At 66.4% G+C, this 15,579-nt stretch overlaps 1 protein-coding gene across 1 annotated transcript in view; it reads right to left on the reverse strand.

The window, feature by feature from the left end:
- The window catches only part of LOC134357729 (tyrosine-protein kinase Srms-like), a 68,242-nt gene that overhangs the window by 19,734 nt on the left and 32,929 nt on the right, over positions 1 to 15,579 (reverse strand). Inside the window, exons 2-3 of the mRNA XM_063069357.1 lie at positions 13,404 to 13,526; positions 12,445 to 12,639 (exon numbers count right to left, since the gene is read on the reverse strand). Coding sequence (XP_062925427.1) covers positions 12,445 to 12,639; positions 13,404 to 13,526 — 318 coding nt within the window. The remainder of the gene's footprint in view (positions 1 to 12,444; positions 12,640 to 13,403; positions 13,527 to 15,579) is intronic.

Here is a 15,579-nt window from a genome sequence, read left to right on the forward strand (position 1 = left end):
GCGGTGGTGAGGCGAGGCGAGGGGAGGTCGAGGTGATTGGTGATGGGGAGGTCGAGGGGAGGGCAGAGGGGGTTGGCGGTGTCGAGGCGAGGCGAGGGGAGGTCGGGATTGGCGGTGGGGAGGTCGAGGGGATTGGCGGTGGGGAGGTCGAGGGAGGGCAGAAGGGGTTGGCGGTGGGGAGGTCGAGGGGAGGGCAGAGGGGGTTGGCGGTGGAGAGTTCGAGGGGAGGGCAGAGGGGGTTGGCGGTGGAGAGGTCGAGGGGAGGGCAGAGGGGGTTGGCGGTGGGGAGGTCGAGGGGAAGGCAGAGGGGATGGCGGTGGAGAGGTCGAGGGGAAGGCAGAGGGGGTTGGCGGTGGGGAGGTCGAGGGGAGGGCAGAGGGGATTGGCGGTGGGGAGGTCGAGGGGGTGCTGAGGGGGTTGGCGGTGGGGAGGTCGAGGGGAGGGCAGAGGGGGTTGGTGGTGTCGAGGCGAGGCGAGGGGAGGTCGAGGGGATTGGCGGTGGGGAGGTCGAGGGAGGGCAGAGGGGGTTGGCGGTGGGGAGGTCGAGGGGAGGTCGAAGGGGCTGGCGTTGGGGAGGTCGAGGGGAGGGCAGAGGGGGTTGGCGGTGGCGAGGCGAGGCGAGGGGAGGTCGAGGGGATTGGCGGTGGGGAGGTCGAGGGGTGGCAGAGGGGGTTGGCGGTGTCGAGGCAAGGCGAGGGGAGGTCGGGATTGGCGGTGGGGAGGTCGAGGGGATTGGCGGTGGGGAGGTCGAGGGAGGGCAGAGGGGGTTGGCGGTGGGGAGGTCGAGGGGAGGGCGGAGGGGGTTGGCGGTGGAGAGGTCGAGGGGAGGGCAGAAGGGGTTGGCAGTGGAGAGGTCGAGGGGAAGGCAGAGGGGGTTGGCGGTGGGGAGGTCGAGGGGAGGGCAGAGGGGGTTGGCGGTGGGGAGGTCGAGGGGGGGCAGAGGGGGTTGGCGGTGGGGAGGTCGAGGGGAGGTCGAGGGGATTGGCGGTGGGGAGGTCGAGGGAGGGCAGACGGGTTGGCGGTGGGGAGGTCGAGGGGAGGTCGAGGGGATTGGCGGTGGGGAGGTCGAGGGAGGGCAGAGGGGGTTGGCGGTGGGGAGGTCGAGGGGAGGTCGAGGGGATTGGCGGTGGGGAGGTCGAGGGAGGGCAGAGGGGGTTGGCGGTGGGGAGGTCGAGGGAGGGCAGAGGGGGTTGGCAGTGGGGAGGTCGAGGGGAGGGCAGAGGGGGTTGGCGGTGGTGAGGCGAGGTCGAGAGGAGGGCAGAGGGGGTTGGCGGTGGCGAGGCGAGGCGAGGGGAGGCAGTGGGGGTTGGCGGTGGGGAGTTCGAGGGAAGGCAGAGGGGGTTGGCGGTGGTGAGGCGAGGCGAGGGGAGGTCGAGGGGATTGGCGGTGGGGAGGTCGAGGGGAGGTCGAGGGGGTTGGCGGTGGGGAGGTCGAGGGGAGGGCAGAGGGGGTTGGCGGTGGCGAGGCGAGGGGAGGGGAGGTCGAGGGGATTGGCGGTGGGGAGGTCGAGGGGGGCAGAGGGGGGCAGAGGGGGTTGGCGGTGGGGAGGTCGAGGGGAGGGCAGAGGGGGTTGGTGGTGGGGAGGTCGTGGGGAGGGCAGAGGGGGTTGGCAGTGTCGAGGCAAGGCGAGGGGAGGTCGAGGGGATTGGCGGTGGGGAGGTCGAGGGGGGGCAGAGGGGGTTGGCGGTGGGAGGTCGAGGGGAGGGCAGAGGGGGTTGGCGGTGTCGAGGCGAGGGGAGGGGAGGTCGAGGGGATTGGCGGTGGGGAGGTCGAGGGGATTGGCGGTGGGGAGGTCGAGGGGGTCAGAGGGGGTTGGCGGTGGGGAGGTCGAGGGGAGGGCAGAGGGGGTTGGCGGTGGGGAGGTCCAGGGGAAGGCAGAGGGGGTTGGCGGTGGAGAGGTGAGGGGGGCAGAGGGGGTTGGCGGTGGGGAGGTCGAGGGGAGGGCAGAGGGGGTTGGCGGTGGGGAGGTGAGGCGGGCAGAGGGGGCTGGCGGTGGGGAGGTCGAGGGGAGGGCAGAGGGGTTTGGCGGTGGGGAGGTTGAGGGTGGACAGAGGGGGTTGGCGGTGTCGAGGCGAGGCGAGGGGAGGTCAAGGGGATTGGCGGTGGGGAAGTCGAGGGGGGCAGAGGGGGGCAGAGGGGGTTGGTGGTGGGGAGGTCGAGGGGAGGGCAGAGGGGGTTGGCAGTGTCGAGGCAAGGCGAGGGGAGGTCGAGGGGATTGGCGGTGGGGAGGTCGAGGGGGGGCAGAGGGGGTTGGCGGTGGGGAGGTCGAGGGGAGGGTAGAGGGGACTGGCGGTGGGGAGGTCGAGGGGGAGCAGAGGGGGTTGGCGGTGGTGAGGCGAGGTCGAGGGGATTGGCGGTGGCGAGGCGAGGTCGAGGGGATTGGCGATGGTGAGGCGAGGTCGAGGGGATTGGCGGTGGGGAGGTCGTGGGGGGGCAGAGGGGGTTGGCGGTGGGGAGGCGAGGCGAGGGGAGTTCGAGGGGATTGGCGGTGGGGAGATCGAGGGGAAGGCAGAGGGGGTTGGCGGTGGCGAGGCGAGGTGAGGGGAGGTCGAGGGGATTGGCGGTGGGGAGGTCGAGGGGAGGGCAGAGGGTGTTGGCGGTGGGGAGGTCGAGGGGAATGGCGGTGGGGAGATCGAGGGGAAGGCAGAGGGTGTTGGCGGTGGGGAGGTCGAGGGGAATGGCGGTGGGGAGATCGAGGGGAAGGCAGAGGGTGTTGGCGGTGGGGAGGCGAGGGGAGGTCGAGGGGATTGGCGGTGGGGAGATCGAGGGGAGGGCAGAGGGTGTTGGCGGTGGCGAGGCGAGGCGAGGGGTGGGCAGAGGGGGTTGGCGGTGGAGAGGTCGAGGGGATTGGCGGTGGGGAGGTCGAGGGGGTCAGAGGGGGTTGGCGGTGTCGAGGCGAGGCGAGGGGAGGTCGAGGGGATTGGCGGTGGGAGGTCGAGGGGGGCAGAGGGGGTTGGCGGTAGGGAGGTCGAGGGGAGGGCTGAGGGGGCTGGCGGTGTTGAGGGAGGCAAGGGGAGGTCGAGGGGATTGGCGGTGGGGAGGTTGAGGGGGCGCAGAGGGGGGGAGGCAGAGGGGTTTGGCGGTGGGGAGGTCGAGGGGGGGCAGAGGGGGTTGGCGGTGGCGAGGCGAGGGGAGGGGAGGGCAGAGGGGGTTGGCGGTGGGGAGGTCGAGGGGAGGGCAGAGGGGGTTGGCGGTGTCGAGGCGAGGCGAGGGGAGGTCGAGGGGATTGGCAGTGGGGAGGTCGAGGGGATTGGCAGTGGGGAGGTCGAGGGGATTGGCGGTGGGGAGGTCGAGGGGCGGCAGAGGGGGTTGGTGCTGGTGAGGTCGACCGGCAGGCAGAGGGGGTTGGCGGTGGCGAGGCGAGGGGAGGTTGAGGGGATTGGCGGTGGGGAGGTCGAGGGGAAGGCAGAGAGTGTTGGCGGTGGGGAGGTCGAGGGGATTGGCGGTGGGGAGGTCGAGGGGGGGCAGAGGGGGTTGGTGGTGGGGAGGTCGAGGGGAAGGCAGAGAGTGTTGGCGGTGGCGAGGCGAGGCGAGGGGAGGGCAGAGGGGGTTGGCGGTGGGGCGGCAAGGCGAGGGGAGGTCGAGAGGATTGGCGGTGGGAAGGTCGAGGGGATTGGCGGTGGGGAGGTCGAGGGGGGGCAGAGGGGGTTGGCGGTGGGGAGGTCGAGGGGAAGGCAGAGAGTGTTGGCGGTGGGGAGGTCGAGAGGATTGGCGGTGGGAAGTCGAGGGGGGGCAGAGGGGGTTGGCGGTGGGGAGGTCGAGGGGAGGGCAGAGGGTGTTGACTGTGGCGAGGCGAGGCGAGGGGAGGGCAGAGGGAGTTGGTAGTGGGGAGGCAAGGCGAGGGGAGGTCGTGGGGATTGGCGGTGGGGAGGTCGAGGGGGGCAGAGGGGGTTGGCGGTGGGGAGGTCGAGGGGAGGGCAGAGGGGGTTGGCGTTGTCGAGGCGAGGCGAGGGGAGGTCGAGGGGATTGGCGGTGGGGAGGTCGAGGGGGGCAGAGGGGGTCAGAGGGGGTTGGCGGTGGGAGGTCGAGGGGAGGGCCGAGGGGGTTGGCGGTGTCGAGCCGAGGCGAGGGGAGGTCGAGGGGATTGGCGGTGGGGAGTTCGAGGGGGGGCAGAGGCGGTTGGCGGTGGGGAGGTCGAGGGGAGGGCAGAGGAGGTTGGCGGTGGCGAGGCGAGGGGAGGTCGAGGGGATTGGCGGTGAGGAGGTCGAGGGGAAGGCAGAGGGGGTTGGCGGTGGGGAGGCGAGGCGAGGCGAGGGGAGGTCGAGGGGATTGGCGGTGGGGAGGTCGAGGGGGGGCAGAGGGGGTTGGCAGTGGGGAGGTCGAGGGGAGGGCAGAGGGGGTTGGCGGTGTCGAGGCGAGACGAGGGGAGGTCGAGGGGATTGGCGGTGGGGAGGTCGTGGGGGGGCAGAGGGGGGGCAGAGGGGTTTGGCGGTGGGGAGGTCGAGGGGAGGGCAGAGGGGGTTGGCGGTGGGGAGGTGAGGGGGTGCAGAGGGTGTTGGCGGTGGGGAGGTCGAGGGGGGGCAGAGGGGGTTGGCGGTGGGGAGGTCGAGGGGAGGGTAGAGGGGGTTGGCGGTGGGGAGGTCGAGGGGAGGGCAGAGGGGATTGGCGGTGGTGAGGCGAGGTCGAGGGGAAGGCAGAGGGGGTTGGCGGTGGCGAGGCGAGGCGAGGGGAGGTCGAGGGGATTGGCGGTGGGGAGGTCGAGGGGGGCAGAGGGGGTTGGCGGTGTGGAGGTCGATGGGCGGGCGAAGGGGATGGCGGTGGGGAGGTCGAGGGGAGGGCAGAGGGGGTTGGCGGTGGGGAGGTCGAGGGGGGCAGAGGGGGTTGGCGGTGGGGAGTTCGAGGGGAGGGCAGAGGGGGTTGGCAGTGTCGAGGCGAGACGAGGGGAGGTCGAGGGGATTGGCGGTGGGGAGGTCGTGGGGGGGCAGAGGGGGGGCAGAGGGGTTTGGCGGTGGGGAGGTCGAGGGGAGGGCAGAGGGGGTTGGCGGTGTCGAGGCGAGGCGAGGGGAGGTCGGGATTGGCGGTGGGGAGGTCGAGGGGATTGGCGGTGGGGAGGTCGAGGGAGGGCAGAGGGGGTTGGCGGTGGGGAGGTCGAGGGGAGGGCAGAGGGGGTTGGCGGTGGAGAGGTCGAGGGGAGGGCAGAGGGGGTTGGCGGTGGAGAGGTCGAGGGGAAGGCAGAGGGGGTTGGCGGTGAAGAGGTCGAGGGGAAGGCAGAGGGGGTTGGCGGTGGGGAGGTCGAGGGGAGGGCAGAGGGGGTTGGCGGTGGGGAGGTCGAGGGGGGGCAGAGGGGGTTGGCGGTGGGGAGGTCGAGGGGAGGGCAGAGGGGGTTGGTGGTGTCGAGGCGAGGCGAGGGGAGGTCGAGGGGATTGGCGGTGGGGAGGTTGAGGGGAAGGCAGAGGGGATTGGCGGTGGTGAGGCGAGGCGAGGGGAGGTCGAGGTGATTGGTGGTGGGGAGGTCGAGGGGAGGGCAGAGGGGGTTGGCGGTGTCGAGGCGAGGCGAGGGGAGTTCGGGATTGGCGGTGGGGAGGTCGAGGGGATTGGCGGTGGGGAGGTCGAGGGAGGGCAGAAGGGGTTGGCGGTGGGGTGGTCGAGGGGAGGGCAGAGGGGGTTGGCGGTGGAGAGTTCGAGGGGAGGGCAGAGGGGGTTGGCGGTGGAGAGGTCGAGGGGAAGGCAGAGGGGATGGCGGTGGAGAGGTCGAGGGGAAGGCAGAGGGGGTTGGCGGTGGGGAGGTCGAGGGGAGGGCAGAGGGGATTGGCGGTGGGGAGGTCGAGGGGGTGCAGAGGGGGTTGGCGGTGGGGAGGTCGAGGGGAGGGCAGAGGGGGTTGGTGGTGTCGAGGCGAGGCGAGGGGAGAGGGGGTTGGCGGTGGGGAGGTCGAGGGAGGGCAGAGGGGGTTGGCGGTGGGGATGTCGAGGGGAGGTCGAAGGGGCTGGCGTTGGGGAGGTCGAGGGGAGGGCAGAGGGGGTTGGCGGTGGCGAGGCGAGGCGAGGGGAGGTCGAGGGGATTGGCGGTGGGGAGGTCGAGGGGTGGCAGAGGGGGTTGGCGGTGTCGAGGCGAGGCGAGGGGAGGTCGGGATTGGCGGTGGGGAGGTCGAGGGGATTGGCGGTGGGGAGGTCGAGGGAGGGCAGAGGGGGTTGGCGGTGGGGAGGTCGAGGGGAGGTCGAGGGGATTGGCGGTGGGGAGGTCGAGGGAGGGCAGAGGGGGTTGGCGGTGGGGAGGTCGAGGGAGGGCAGAGGGGGTTGGCAGTGGGGAGGTCGAGGGGAGGGCAGAGGGGGTTGGCAGTGGTGAGGCGAGGTCGAGAGGAGGGCAGAGGGGGTTGGCGGTGGCGAGGCGAGGCGAGGGGAGGCAGAGGGGGTTGGCGGTGGGGAGTTCGAGGGAAGGCAGAGGGGGTTGGCGGTGGTGAGGCGAGGCGAGGGGAGGTCGAGGGGATTGGCGGTGGGGAGGTCGAGGGGAGGTCGAGGGGGTTGGCGGTGGGGAGGTCGAGGGGAGGCAGAGGGGGTTGGCGGTGGCGAGGCGAGGGGAGGGGAGGTCGAGGGGATTGGCGGTGGGGAGGTCGAGGGGGGCAGAGGGGGGCAGAGGGGTTTGGCGGTGGGGAGGTCGAGGCGAGGGGAGGTCGAGGGGGTTGGCGGTGGGGAGGTCGAGGAGGGGGCAGGGGTGGAGTGCGCTGGGCCCTGAGCGATTCTGTGCACAGCTGGGTACAGGAGCCAACAGCACTCGGTGACGTGATGGAAAGTATTGTGGTAACTCCTTTTGCAAGCGTTGTGCGGCTCTCAAATTTTCCGACCACAGAGGAGGAAGTTTCAGAGGGAAGTGTCGAGGCTCAGAGTATTTATAGGTTAGCTGAGATAGAGAGGGGTGAGGGGGGCGTCGAGAGTGGGGTGGGGAGAGAGAGAGAGACAGAGAGAGACAGACAGAGAGAGAGAGAGAGAGACAGACAGACAGAGAGAGAGAGAGACACAGACAGAGAGAGACAGAGGGAGAGACACACACACAGAGACAGAGAGAGTGTGTGGGGGCAGAGAGAGTGAGCGAGAGAGAGACAGAGAAAGACAGAAAGAGAGAGAGAGAGAAGGAGAGAGAGAGAGGAAGAGAGAGAGACAGAGAGAGACAGAAAGAGAGAGAGAGAGAGAGAAGGAGAGAGAGCGAGCGAGAGACAGAGAAAGACAGAAGAGAGAGAGAGAGAGAAGGAGAGAGAGAGAAGAAGAGAGAGAGACAGAGAGAGAGTTTGGGGGCAGAGAGAGCGAGCGAGAGACAGAGAAAGACAAAGAGAGAGAGAGAGAAGGAGAGAGAGAGAGGAAGAGAGAGAGACAGAGAGAGAGTGTGGGGGCAGAGAGAGCGAGCAAGAGACAGAGAAAGACAGAAAGAGAGAGAGAGAGAAGGAGAGAGAGAGAAGAAGAGAGAGAGACAGAGAGAGAGTATGGGGGCAGAGAGAGCGAGCGAGAGACAGAGAAAGACAGAAAGAGAGAGAGAGAGAAGGAGAGAGAGAGAGGAAGAGAGAGAGACAGAGAGAGAGTGTGGGGGCAGAGAGAGCGAGCAAGAGAGAGACAGAGAAAGACAGAAAGAGAGAGAGAGAGAAGGAGAGAGAGAGAGGAAGAGAGAGAGACAGAGAGAGAGTGTGGGGGCAGAGAGAGCGAGCAAGAGAGAGACAGAGAAAGACAGAAAGAGAGAGAGAGAGAAGGAGAGAGAGAGAGGAAGAGAGAGAGACAGAGAGAGAGTTTGGGGGCAGAGAGAGCGAGCGAGAGAGAGACAGAGAAAGACAAAGAGAGAGAGAGAAGGAGAGAGAGAGAGGAAGAGAGAGAGACAGAGAGAGAGTGTGGGGGCAGAGAGAGCGAGCGAGAGACAGCGAAAGACAAAGAGAGAGAGAAGGAGAGAGAGAGAAGAAGAGAGAGAGACAGAGAGAGAGTTTGGGGGCAGAGAGAGCGAGCGAGAGACAGAGAAAGACAGAAAGAGAGAGAGAAGGAGAGAGAGAGAGGAAGAGAGAGAGACAGAGAAAGACAGAAAGCGAGAGAGAGAGAAGGAGAGAGAGAGAGGAAGAGAGAGAGACAGAAAGAGACAGGAGGAGAGAGAGAGGGAGTGGGGAACGCGGAGGTGTGGGGGAAGAGTGTGAGGGAAGAGGGGCGTGGGGGGAGAGAGAGAGGGGGGGAGACACTGCCTATCTGGAGGAGTAATTTCTAAGGCAGGGACATGCTCGGCATAACTTTGTAGGCCGAAGGGCCTGTATTGTGCTGTAGGTTTTCTGTTTCTAACATCTCCTCCTTGCTGACGATCGACACTGGTGCACCTCAGGGGTGTGTGCTTCGCCCACTGCTCTACTCTCTGTATACACATGACTGTGTGGCCAGGCACAGCTCAAACACCATTTACAAACTTGCTGACGATACAACCATCGTTGGTAGAATCTCAGGTGGTGACGGGAGGGCGTACAGGAGCGAGATGTGCCAACTAGTGGAGTGGTGCCCCAGCAACAACCTGGCCCTCAACGTCAGTCAGACCAAAGAGCTGATTGTGGACTTCAGGAAAAGTCAGACGAAGGAACACATCCTAAATATGTGTATATATATTGTATATTAAAAAAGTGAGGTAGTGTTTGTTCAGGAATGGGACGGCGGAGGGGAAGAAGCTGTTCCTGAATCGCTGAGTGTGTGTCTTCAGGCTCCTGTACCTCCTACCTGACGGTGACAGTGAGAAAAGGGACAAGCCCTGGGTGCTGGAGGGCCCTTAATCATGGACGCTGCCTTTCTGAGACACCGCTCCCTGAAGATGTCCCGGGTACTTTGTCGGCGAGAGCCCAAGATGGAGCCGACTAGATTTACAACCCTCTGCAGCTTCTTTCGGTCCTGTGCAGTAGCCCCTCCGTACCAGACAGTGATGCAGCCTGTCAGAATGCTCTCCACCGTACAACTAGAGAAGTTTTCGAGTGTTTTAGGTGACAAACCGAATCCCTTCAAACTCCTAATGAAGTACAGTCACTGTCTTGCCTTCTTTATAACTACATCGATGTGTTGGGACCAGGTCAGATCCTCAGGGATCTTGACACCCGGGAACTTGAAGCTGCTCACTCTCTCCACTTCTGATCCCTCTCTGAGGATGGGTACGTGTTCCCTCGTCTCACCCTTCCTGAAGTCCACAATCAGCTCTTTGGTCTGACTGACGTTGAGGGCCAGGTTGTTGCTGGGGCACCATTCCACTAGTTGGCACATCTCGCTCCTGTACGCCCTCCCGTCACCACCTGAGATCCTCCCAACGATGGTTGTATCGTCAGCAAGTTTGTAGATGGTGTTTGAGCTGTGCCTGGCCACACAGTCATGTGTATACAGAGAGTAGAGCAGTGGGCTAAGCACACACCCCTGAGGTGCACCAGTGTCGATCGTCAGCGAGGAGGAGATGTTATCACCAATCCACACAGACTCTGCTCTTCTGGTTAGGAAGTCTCTCCCTCACCCCTCTCTCTCTCTCTCTTTCTCTCTCCCCCTCCCCTTACAGTCCTCGCACCCCACACCTCCTCGACCCCACTATAGGGAACATCCTCTCCACATCCAGTCTATCTGTGTCCTCTGGTCCTAGACTCCCCCCACTACAGGAAACATCTTCTCCACATCCACTCTATCTGTGCCCTCTGGTCCCAGACTCCCCCACTACAGGAAACATCCTCTCCACATCCAGTCTATCTGTGTCCTCTGGTCCTAGACTCCCCCGACTATCGGAAACATCCTCTCCCCATCCACTCTATCTGTGCCCTCTGGTCCTAGACTCCCTCACTACAGGAAACATCCTCTCCACATCCACTCTATCTGTGTCCTCTGGTCCTAGACTCCCCCAACTATAGGAAACATCCTCTCCACATCCACTCTGTCTAGGCTTTAAATATTCGATAGGTTTAAACGAGGTCACCCCTCATTCTTCTGAATTCCAGTGAATACAGGCCCAGAGCCGTCAGATGCTCTTCATATGAGAAACCATTCAATCTAGGAGTCATTTTTGTCAATCTCCTCTGAACCCTCTCCAGTTTGAGCACGTCCTTTCTCAGAGAAAGGGCCCAGAACTGCTCACAATACCCCAAGTGAGGTCTCACCAGTGCTGTATAAAGCCTCAACATCACATCCTTGCTTTTATATTCTAGTCCTCTCGAAATGAATGCTAACCCTGCATTTGCATTCCTCACCACGGACTCAGCCTGCAAGTTAACCTTCAGGGAATCCTGCACAAGTCCCTTTCCACCTCCAATTTCTGAATTCTCTTCCTGTTTAGACAACAGTTTATGCCTTTACTGCTTCTGCCAAAGTGCACGGCCGTCCACTGCCCGACTCTGTATCCCATCTGTCGCTCCTTTGGCCGTTCTCCTCATCTCCCCGAGTCCTTCTGTAGACTCCCTGCTTCCTCGGCTCTACCTGCCCCTCGTGCTGTCTCCGTGCCGCCCGCAGACTGGGGCCGCAAAAAATATCGAATCTGTCGTCCGAGTCGTCCAAATCACAGCTCGCGTGTGAGAGTGAGTGTGTGTCTGTGCGTGAGACTCTGTGTGTGTGAGACTCTGTGTGTGTGTGTCTCTCTCTCTGTGTACCTGTATCTCTCTGTGACCGTGCCCTCTCTCTGGGAGGGGATTTCTGTGCTGGAAAACCACAGTGTGGCCGGGTTAAGCAGGGAATTTGCATGCTGCCTGGGATCAGGGCGTGGGCCAGGCACCAGCAGGCGAGGGTGGGGGACAAAGTACAAGGCAGAGCCAGGGCGGCCGGGTGCCAAGAGCGTGGAGACTGGGCGGGGGCCGGGCCGGGGAGGGGAGGGGGACGTGGGAGGACCGGGGAGGGGAGGGGGGCGTGGGTGGGCCGGGGGGGGAGAGGGGGGAACGGGAGGGCCGGGGGGAGAGGGGGGAACGGGAGGGCCGGGGGGAGAGGGGGGAGAGGGAGGGCCGGGGAGGGGAGGGGAGGGGGACGCGGGAGGGCCGGGGGGAGAGGGGGGCGTGGGTGGGCCGGGGGGAGAGGGGGGAGCGGGAGGGCCGGGGGGAGAGGGGGGCGTGGGTGGGCCGGGGGGAGAGGGGGGAGCGGGAGGGCCGGGGAGGGGAGGAGGGAGAGGAGGGAGTGGGAGGGCCGGGGGGAGAGGGGGGAGTGGGAGGACCGGGGGGAGGGGGGGAGTGGGAGGGCCGGGGAGGAGAGGGGGGAGAGGGGGGAGTGGGAGGGCCGGGGGGAGAGGGGGGAGTGGGAGGGCCGGGGGGAGAGGGGGGCGTGGGAGGGCCGGGGGGAGGGGGGAGTGGGAGGGCCGGGGGGAGAGGGGGGAGTGGGAGGGCCGGGGAGGAGAGGGGGGAGAGGGGGGCGTGGGAGGGCCGGGGGAAGGGGGGCGTGGCAGGGCTGGGGGGAAGGCCGGGGGGAGGGGGGGAGTGGGGGGAGTGGGAGGGCCAGGGGGAGGGGGGAGCGGGAGGGCCGGGGGGAGAGGGGGGAGCGGGAGGGCCAGGGAGGGGAGGGGGCTAGTGGGAGGGCCAGGGAGGGGAGGGGAAGGGGTAGTGGGAGGGCGTGGGTGGGCCGGGGGGAGGGGGGGAGTGGGAGGGCCGGGGGGAGGGGGGAGCGGGAGGGCCGGGGGGAGGGGGGGAGTGGGAGGGCCGGGGGGGGAGGGGGGGAGCGGGAGGGCCGGGGGGGGAGGGGGGAGCGGGAGGGCCGGGGGGAGGGGGTGGAGTGGGAGGGCCGGGGGGAGGGGGGGAGTGGGAGGGCCGGGGGGTGGGGGGGAGTGGGAGGGCCGGGGGGAGGGGGTGGAGTGGGAGGGCCGGGGGGAGAGGGGGGAGCGGGAGGGCCGGGGGGAGAGGGGGGAGCGGGAGGACCGGGAGGACCGGGGGGAGGGGGGGAGTGGGAGGGTCGGGGGGGGAGAGGGGGGAGTGGGAGGGCCAGGGGGAGGGGGGAGCGGGAGGGCCGGGGGGAGAGGGGGGGCGGGCGGGAGGGCCAGGGAGGGGAGGGGGCTAGTGGGAGGGCCAGGGAGGGGAGGGGGTAGTGGGAGGGCGTGGGTGGGCCGGGGGGAGGGGGGGAGTGGGAGGGCCGGGGGGAGGGGGGGAGCGGGAGGGCCGGGGGGAGAGGGGGGAGTGGGAGGGCCGGGGGGGAGGGGGGGAGCGGGAGGGCCGGGGGGAGGGGGTGGAGTGGGAGGGCCGGGGGGAGGGGGGGAGTGGGAGGGCCGGGGGGTGGGGGGGAGTGGGAGGGCCGGGGGGAGGGGGTGGAGTGGGAGGGCCGGGGGGAGAGGGGGGAGCGGGAGGGCCGGGGGTAGAGGGGGGAGCGGGAGGACCGGGAGGACCGGGGGGAGAGGGGGGAGCGGGAGGGCCGGGGGGAGGGGGGGAGTGGGAGGACCGGGGGGAGAGGGGGGAGCAGGAGGGCCGGGGGGAGAGGGGGGAGCGGGAGGGCCCGGGTGAGGGGGGAGCGGGAGGGCCCGGGGGAGGGGGGGAGTGGGAGGACCGGGGGGAGTGGGGAGCCGTCTCTCACCGCTCGAAGGTTGGGTCGGCGCAGTTCAGCGGATATTTCAGCTCGATGATGGTACCATCTTTGTCCTGGAGCACGTTCTGCTGCTCGGTGTAGTACTGAACCAGCTCGGAGAGCGTGGCGAACTTCTCCCCACCGTACAGGTCGTAGTAGTCGCCCGTGTTCTGGATGCGGATGTGGGTCACCTGGTCACTGACCCTGCGGGGGGGGGAGAGACGTCTTTCACCCCAAACCCCTCGCTCACTCACCCCACCTCCAAGGTCCCTGTCCGCCTCTCTCCTCCCTCTCCCTCACCCCTCCCTCACCCCCTCACCCCACTCTCCTCCCTCACCCCTCCCTCACCCCCTCACCCTCCTCCCTCACCCTCACCCCTCCCTCACCCCCTCACCCCTCCCTCACCCCCTCACCCCACTCTCCTCCCTCACCCTCCTCCCTCACCCTCACCCCTCCCTCCTCCCTCACCCCTCTCCCCTCACTCCTCACCCCTCCCTCACCCCTCTCTCCCTCCCCACTCTACCCTCCCTCAATCCCTCACCCCTCTCTCCCTCACCTCTCTCTCCCTCCCCACTCTACCCTCCCTCAATCCCTCACCCCCCTCTCCTCCCTCACCCCTCTCTTCGCTCTCCCCTCTCCCCCTCCTCCCTCTCTCCCTCACCCCCCTCTCCCCTCCCTCACTCCCTCACCTCTCTCCCTCGTCCCTCTCTCGTCCCTCAATCCCTCACTCCTCTCCCCTCCCTCACCCCTCTCTCCCTCCCCACTCTACCCTCCCTCAATCCCTCACCCCCCTCTCCTCCCTCACTCCCTCACCTCTCTCCCTCATCCCTCTCTCCTCCCTCAATCCCTCACTCCTCTCCCCTCCCTCACCCCTCTCTCCTCCCTCTCCCTCACGCCTCTATCCCCTCCGTCTCTCTCACTCCCCTCTCCCTGGGCCGCCCCCTGTCGGGAGCCGGCTGGGGCCTCACCGGATGGAGAGGGAGAAGTCTCCGGGGTTCTGCTTGCTGGGCCGGGCCAGGAAGCTCCCGTGGACCCCCCGGCTCTTCAGGAGCTTCTCGGCATCCGTCCCACTGATATCCCGATGGAACCACCTGCGGGAGAGACGGAGACCCTCAGAGACCGCATGGCACGTTGGGGGGGGGGGGGAGAGGGAGACCCTCAGAGACCACATGGCACGGGGGGGGTGGAGACAGAGACCCTCAGAGACCGCACGCCATGGTGGGGGGGAACGGGGACAGGGAGGGGGTGACGGAGGCAGGGAGGGGTGTAGGGGAGGGAGGGGGTGATGGAGATGGGGAGGGGTGTAGTTGAGGGAGGGGGTGACGGAGACGGGGAGGGGTGTAGTGGAGGGAGGGGGTGACGAAGACGGGAAGGGGTGTAGGGGACGGAGGGGGTGACGGAGACGGGGAGGAGTGTCGGGTAGGGAGGGGGTGATGGAGTTGGGGAGGGGTGTAGGGGAGGGAGGGTGTGACGGAGGTGGGGGAGGGGTGTAGGGGAGGGAGGAGGTGACGGAGAGGGTGAGGTGTGTAGGGGAGGGAGGGTGTGACGGAGACGGGGGAGGGGTGTAGGGGAGGGAGGAGGTGACGGAGAGGGTGAGGTGTGTAGGGGAGGGAGGGTGTGACGGAGGCGGGGGAGGGGTGTAGGGGAGGGAGGGTGTGACGGAGACGGGGGAGGGGTGTAGGGGAGGGAGGAGGTGACGGAGAGGGTGAGGTGTGTAGGGGAGGGAGGGTGTGACGGAGGCGGGGGAGGGGTGTAGGGGAGGGAGGGTGTGACGGAGACGGGGGAGGGGTGTAGGGGAGGGAGGAGGTGACGGAGAGGGTGAGGTGTGTAGGGGAGGGAGGGTGTGACGGAGGCGGGGGAGGGGTGTAGGGGAGGGAGGGTGTGACGGAGAGGGTGAGGTGTGTAGGGGAGGGAGGGTGTGACGGAGACGGGGGAGGGGTGTAGGGGAGGGAGGGGTGACGGAGAGGGTGAGGTGTGTAGGGGAGGGAGGGTGTGACGGAGGCGGGCAGGGGCGTAGGGGAGGGAGGGTGTGACGGAGGCGGGGGAGGGGTGTAGGGGAGGGAGGAGGTGACGGAGAGGGTGAGGTGTGTAGGGGAGGGAGGGTGTGACGGAGGCGGGGGAGGGGTGTAGGGGAGGGAGGGTGTGACGGAGACGGGGGAGGGGTGTAGGGGAGGGAGGGTGTGACGGAGACGGGGGAGGTGTGTAGGGGAGGGAGGGTGTGACGGAGGCGGGCAGGGGCGTAGGGGAGGGAGCGGGTGACGGAGGCGGGGAGGGACGTAGGAGGGGGTAGGAGTGATTGAGATTGATAAACGACCGTTGCAGATCTGACCACGGACACAAACCATCAGATGCCCCCACAGATTTGACCTCAAAAACATGCTAGTGGTTACAACAGAATGGAAAATTAAACTCAGTGTTAACCAAGATCACACCAACACTCTCAAACAGCAACTACAGGTTAAACACAGGGTGAAGCTCCCTCCGCACCGTCCCAGCACACACCCCCGGGGTCAGGCACAGAGTGAAGCTCCCTCTGCACACTCATATCCAACGAGTAATAGCAATTACGGCCTTCTAGATCAGCAGATATTTCAGAGACTTCAGACTGAAAGTGTGGAGATGCAGTTTTCGACTGTGCAGCTGCAGAAAAGGGAAGCAAAGATCTTTGACTCAGCTTTCGAGAACCTTCAGTCTCACACACAGACACGCACCGACTGTTAGAAGCAGCGGGAAGAAGAACTGGACGGCTTTCGGGAATTTTAAGAGGATGGGCGTGCTCCCCGAGACAGACACATCCCAGAGGGGCTTGTCCCGCGGCCGTCCGTACAGCGAGGAGACGACGAATTTCACATTCTGTAACCCACTCCCGGGGGTCTGTTATTCTATATATAAACCCCTGAAACCCCTGGATTAGATCCCAGCCTGTAACCCACTCCCGGGGGTCTGTTATTCTATATATAAACCCCTGAAACCCCTGGATTAGATCCCAGCCTGTAACCCACTCCCGGGGATCTGTTATTCTATATATATAAACCCCTGAAACCCCTGGATTAGATCCCAGCCTGTAACCCACTCCCGGGGATCTGTTATTCTATATATAACCCTCCCGAACCCCTGGATTAGATCCCAGCCTGTGACCCACTC

The sequence above is a fragment of the Mobula hypostoma genome, chromosome 2 (genome assembly GCF_963921235.1).
Source record: "Mobula hypostoma chromosome 2, sMobHyp1.1, whole genome shotgun sequence".
NCBI classification, from domain to species: domain Eukaryota; kingdom Metazoa; phylum Chordata; class Chondrichthyes; order Myliobatiformes; family Myliobatidae; genus Mobula; species Mobula hypostoma.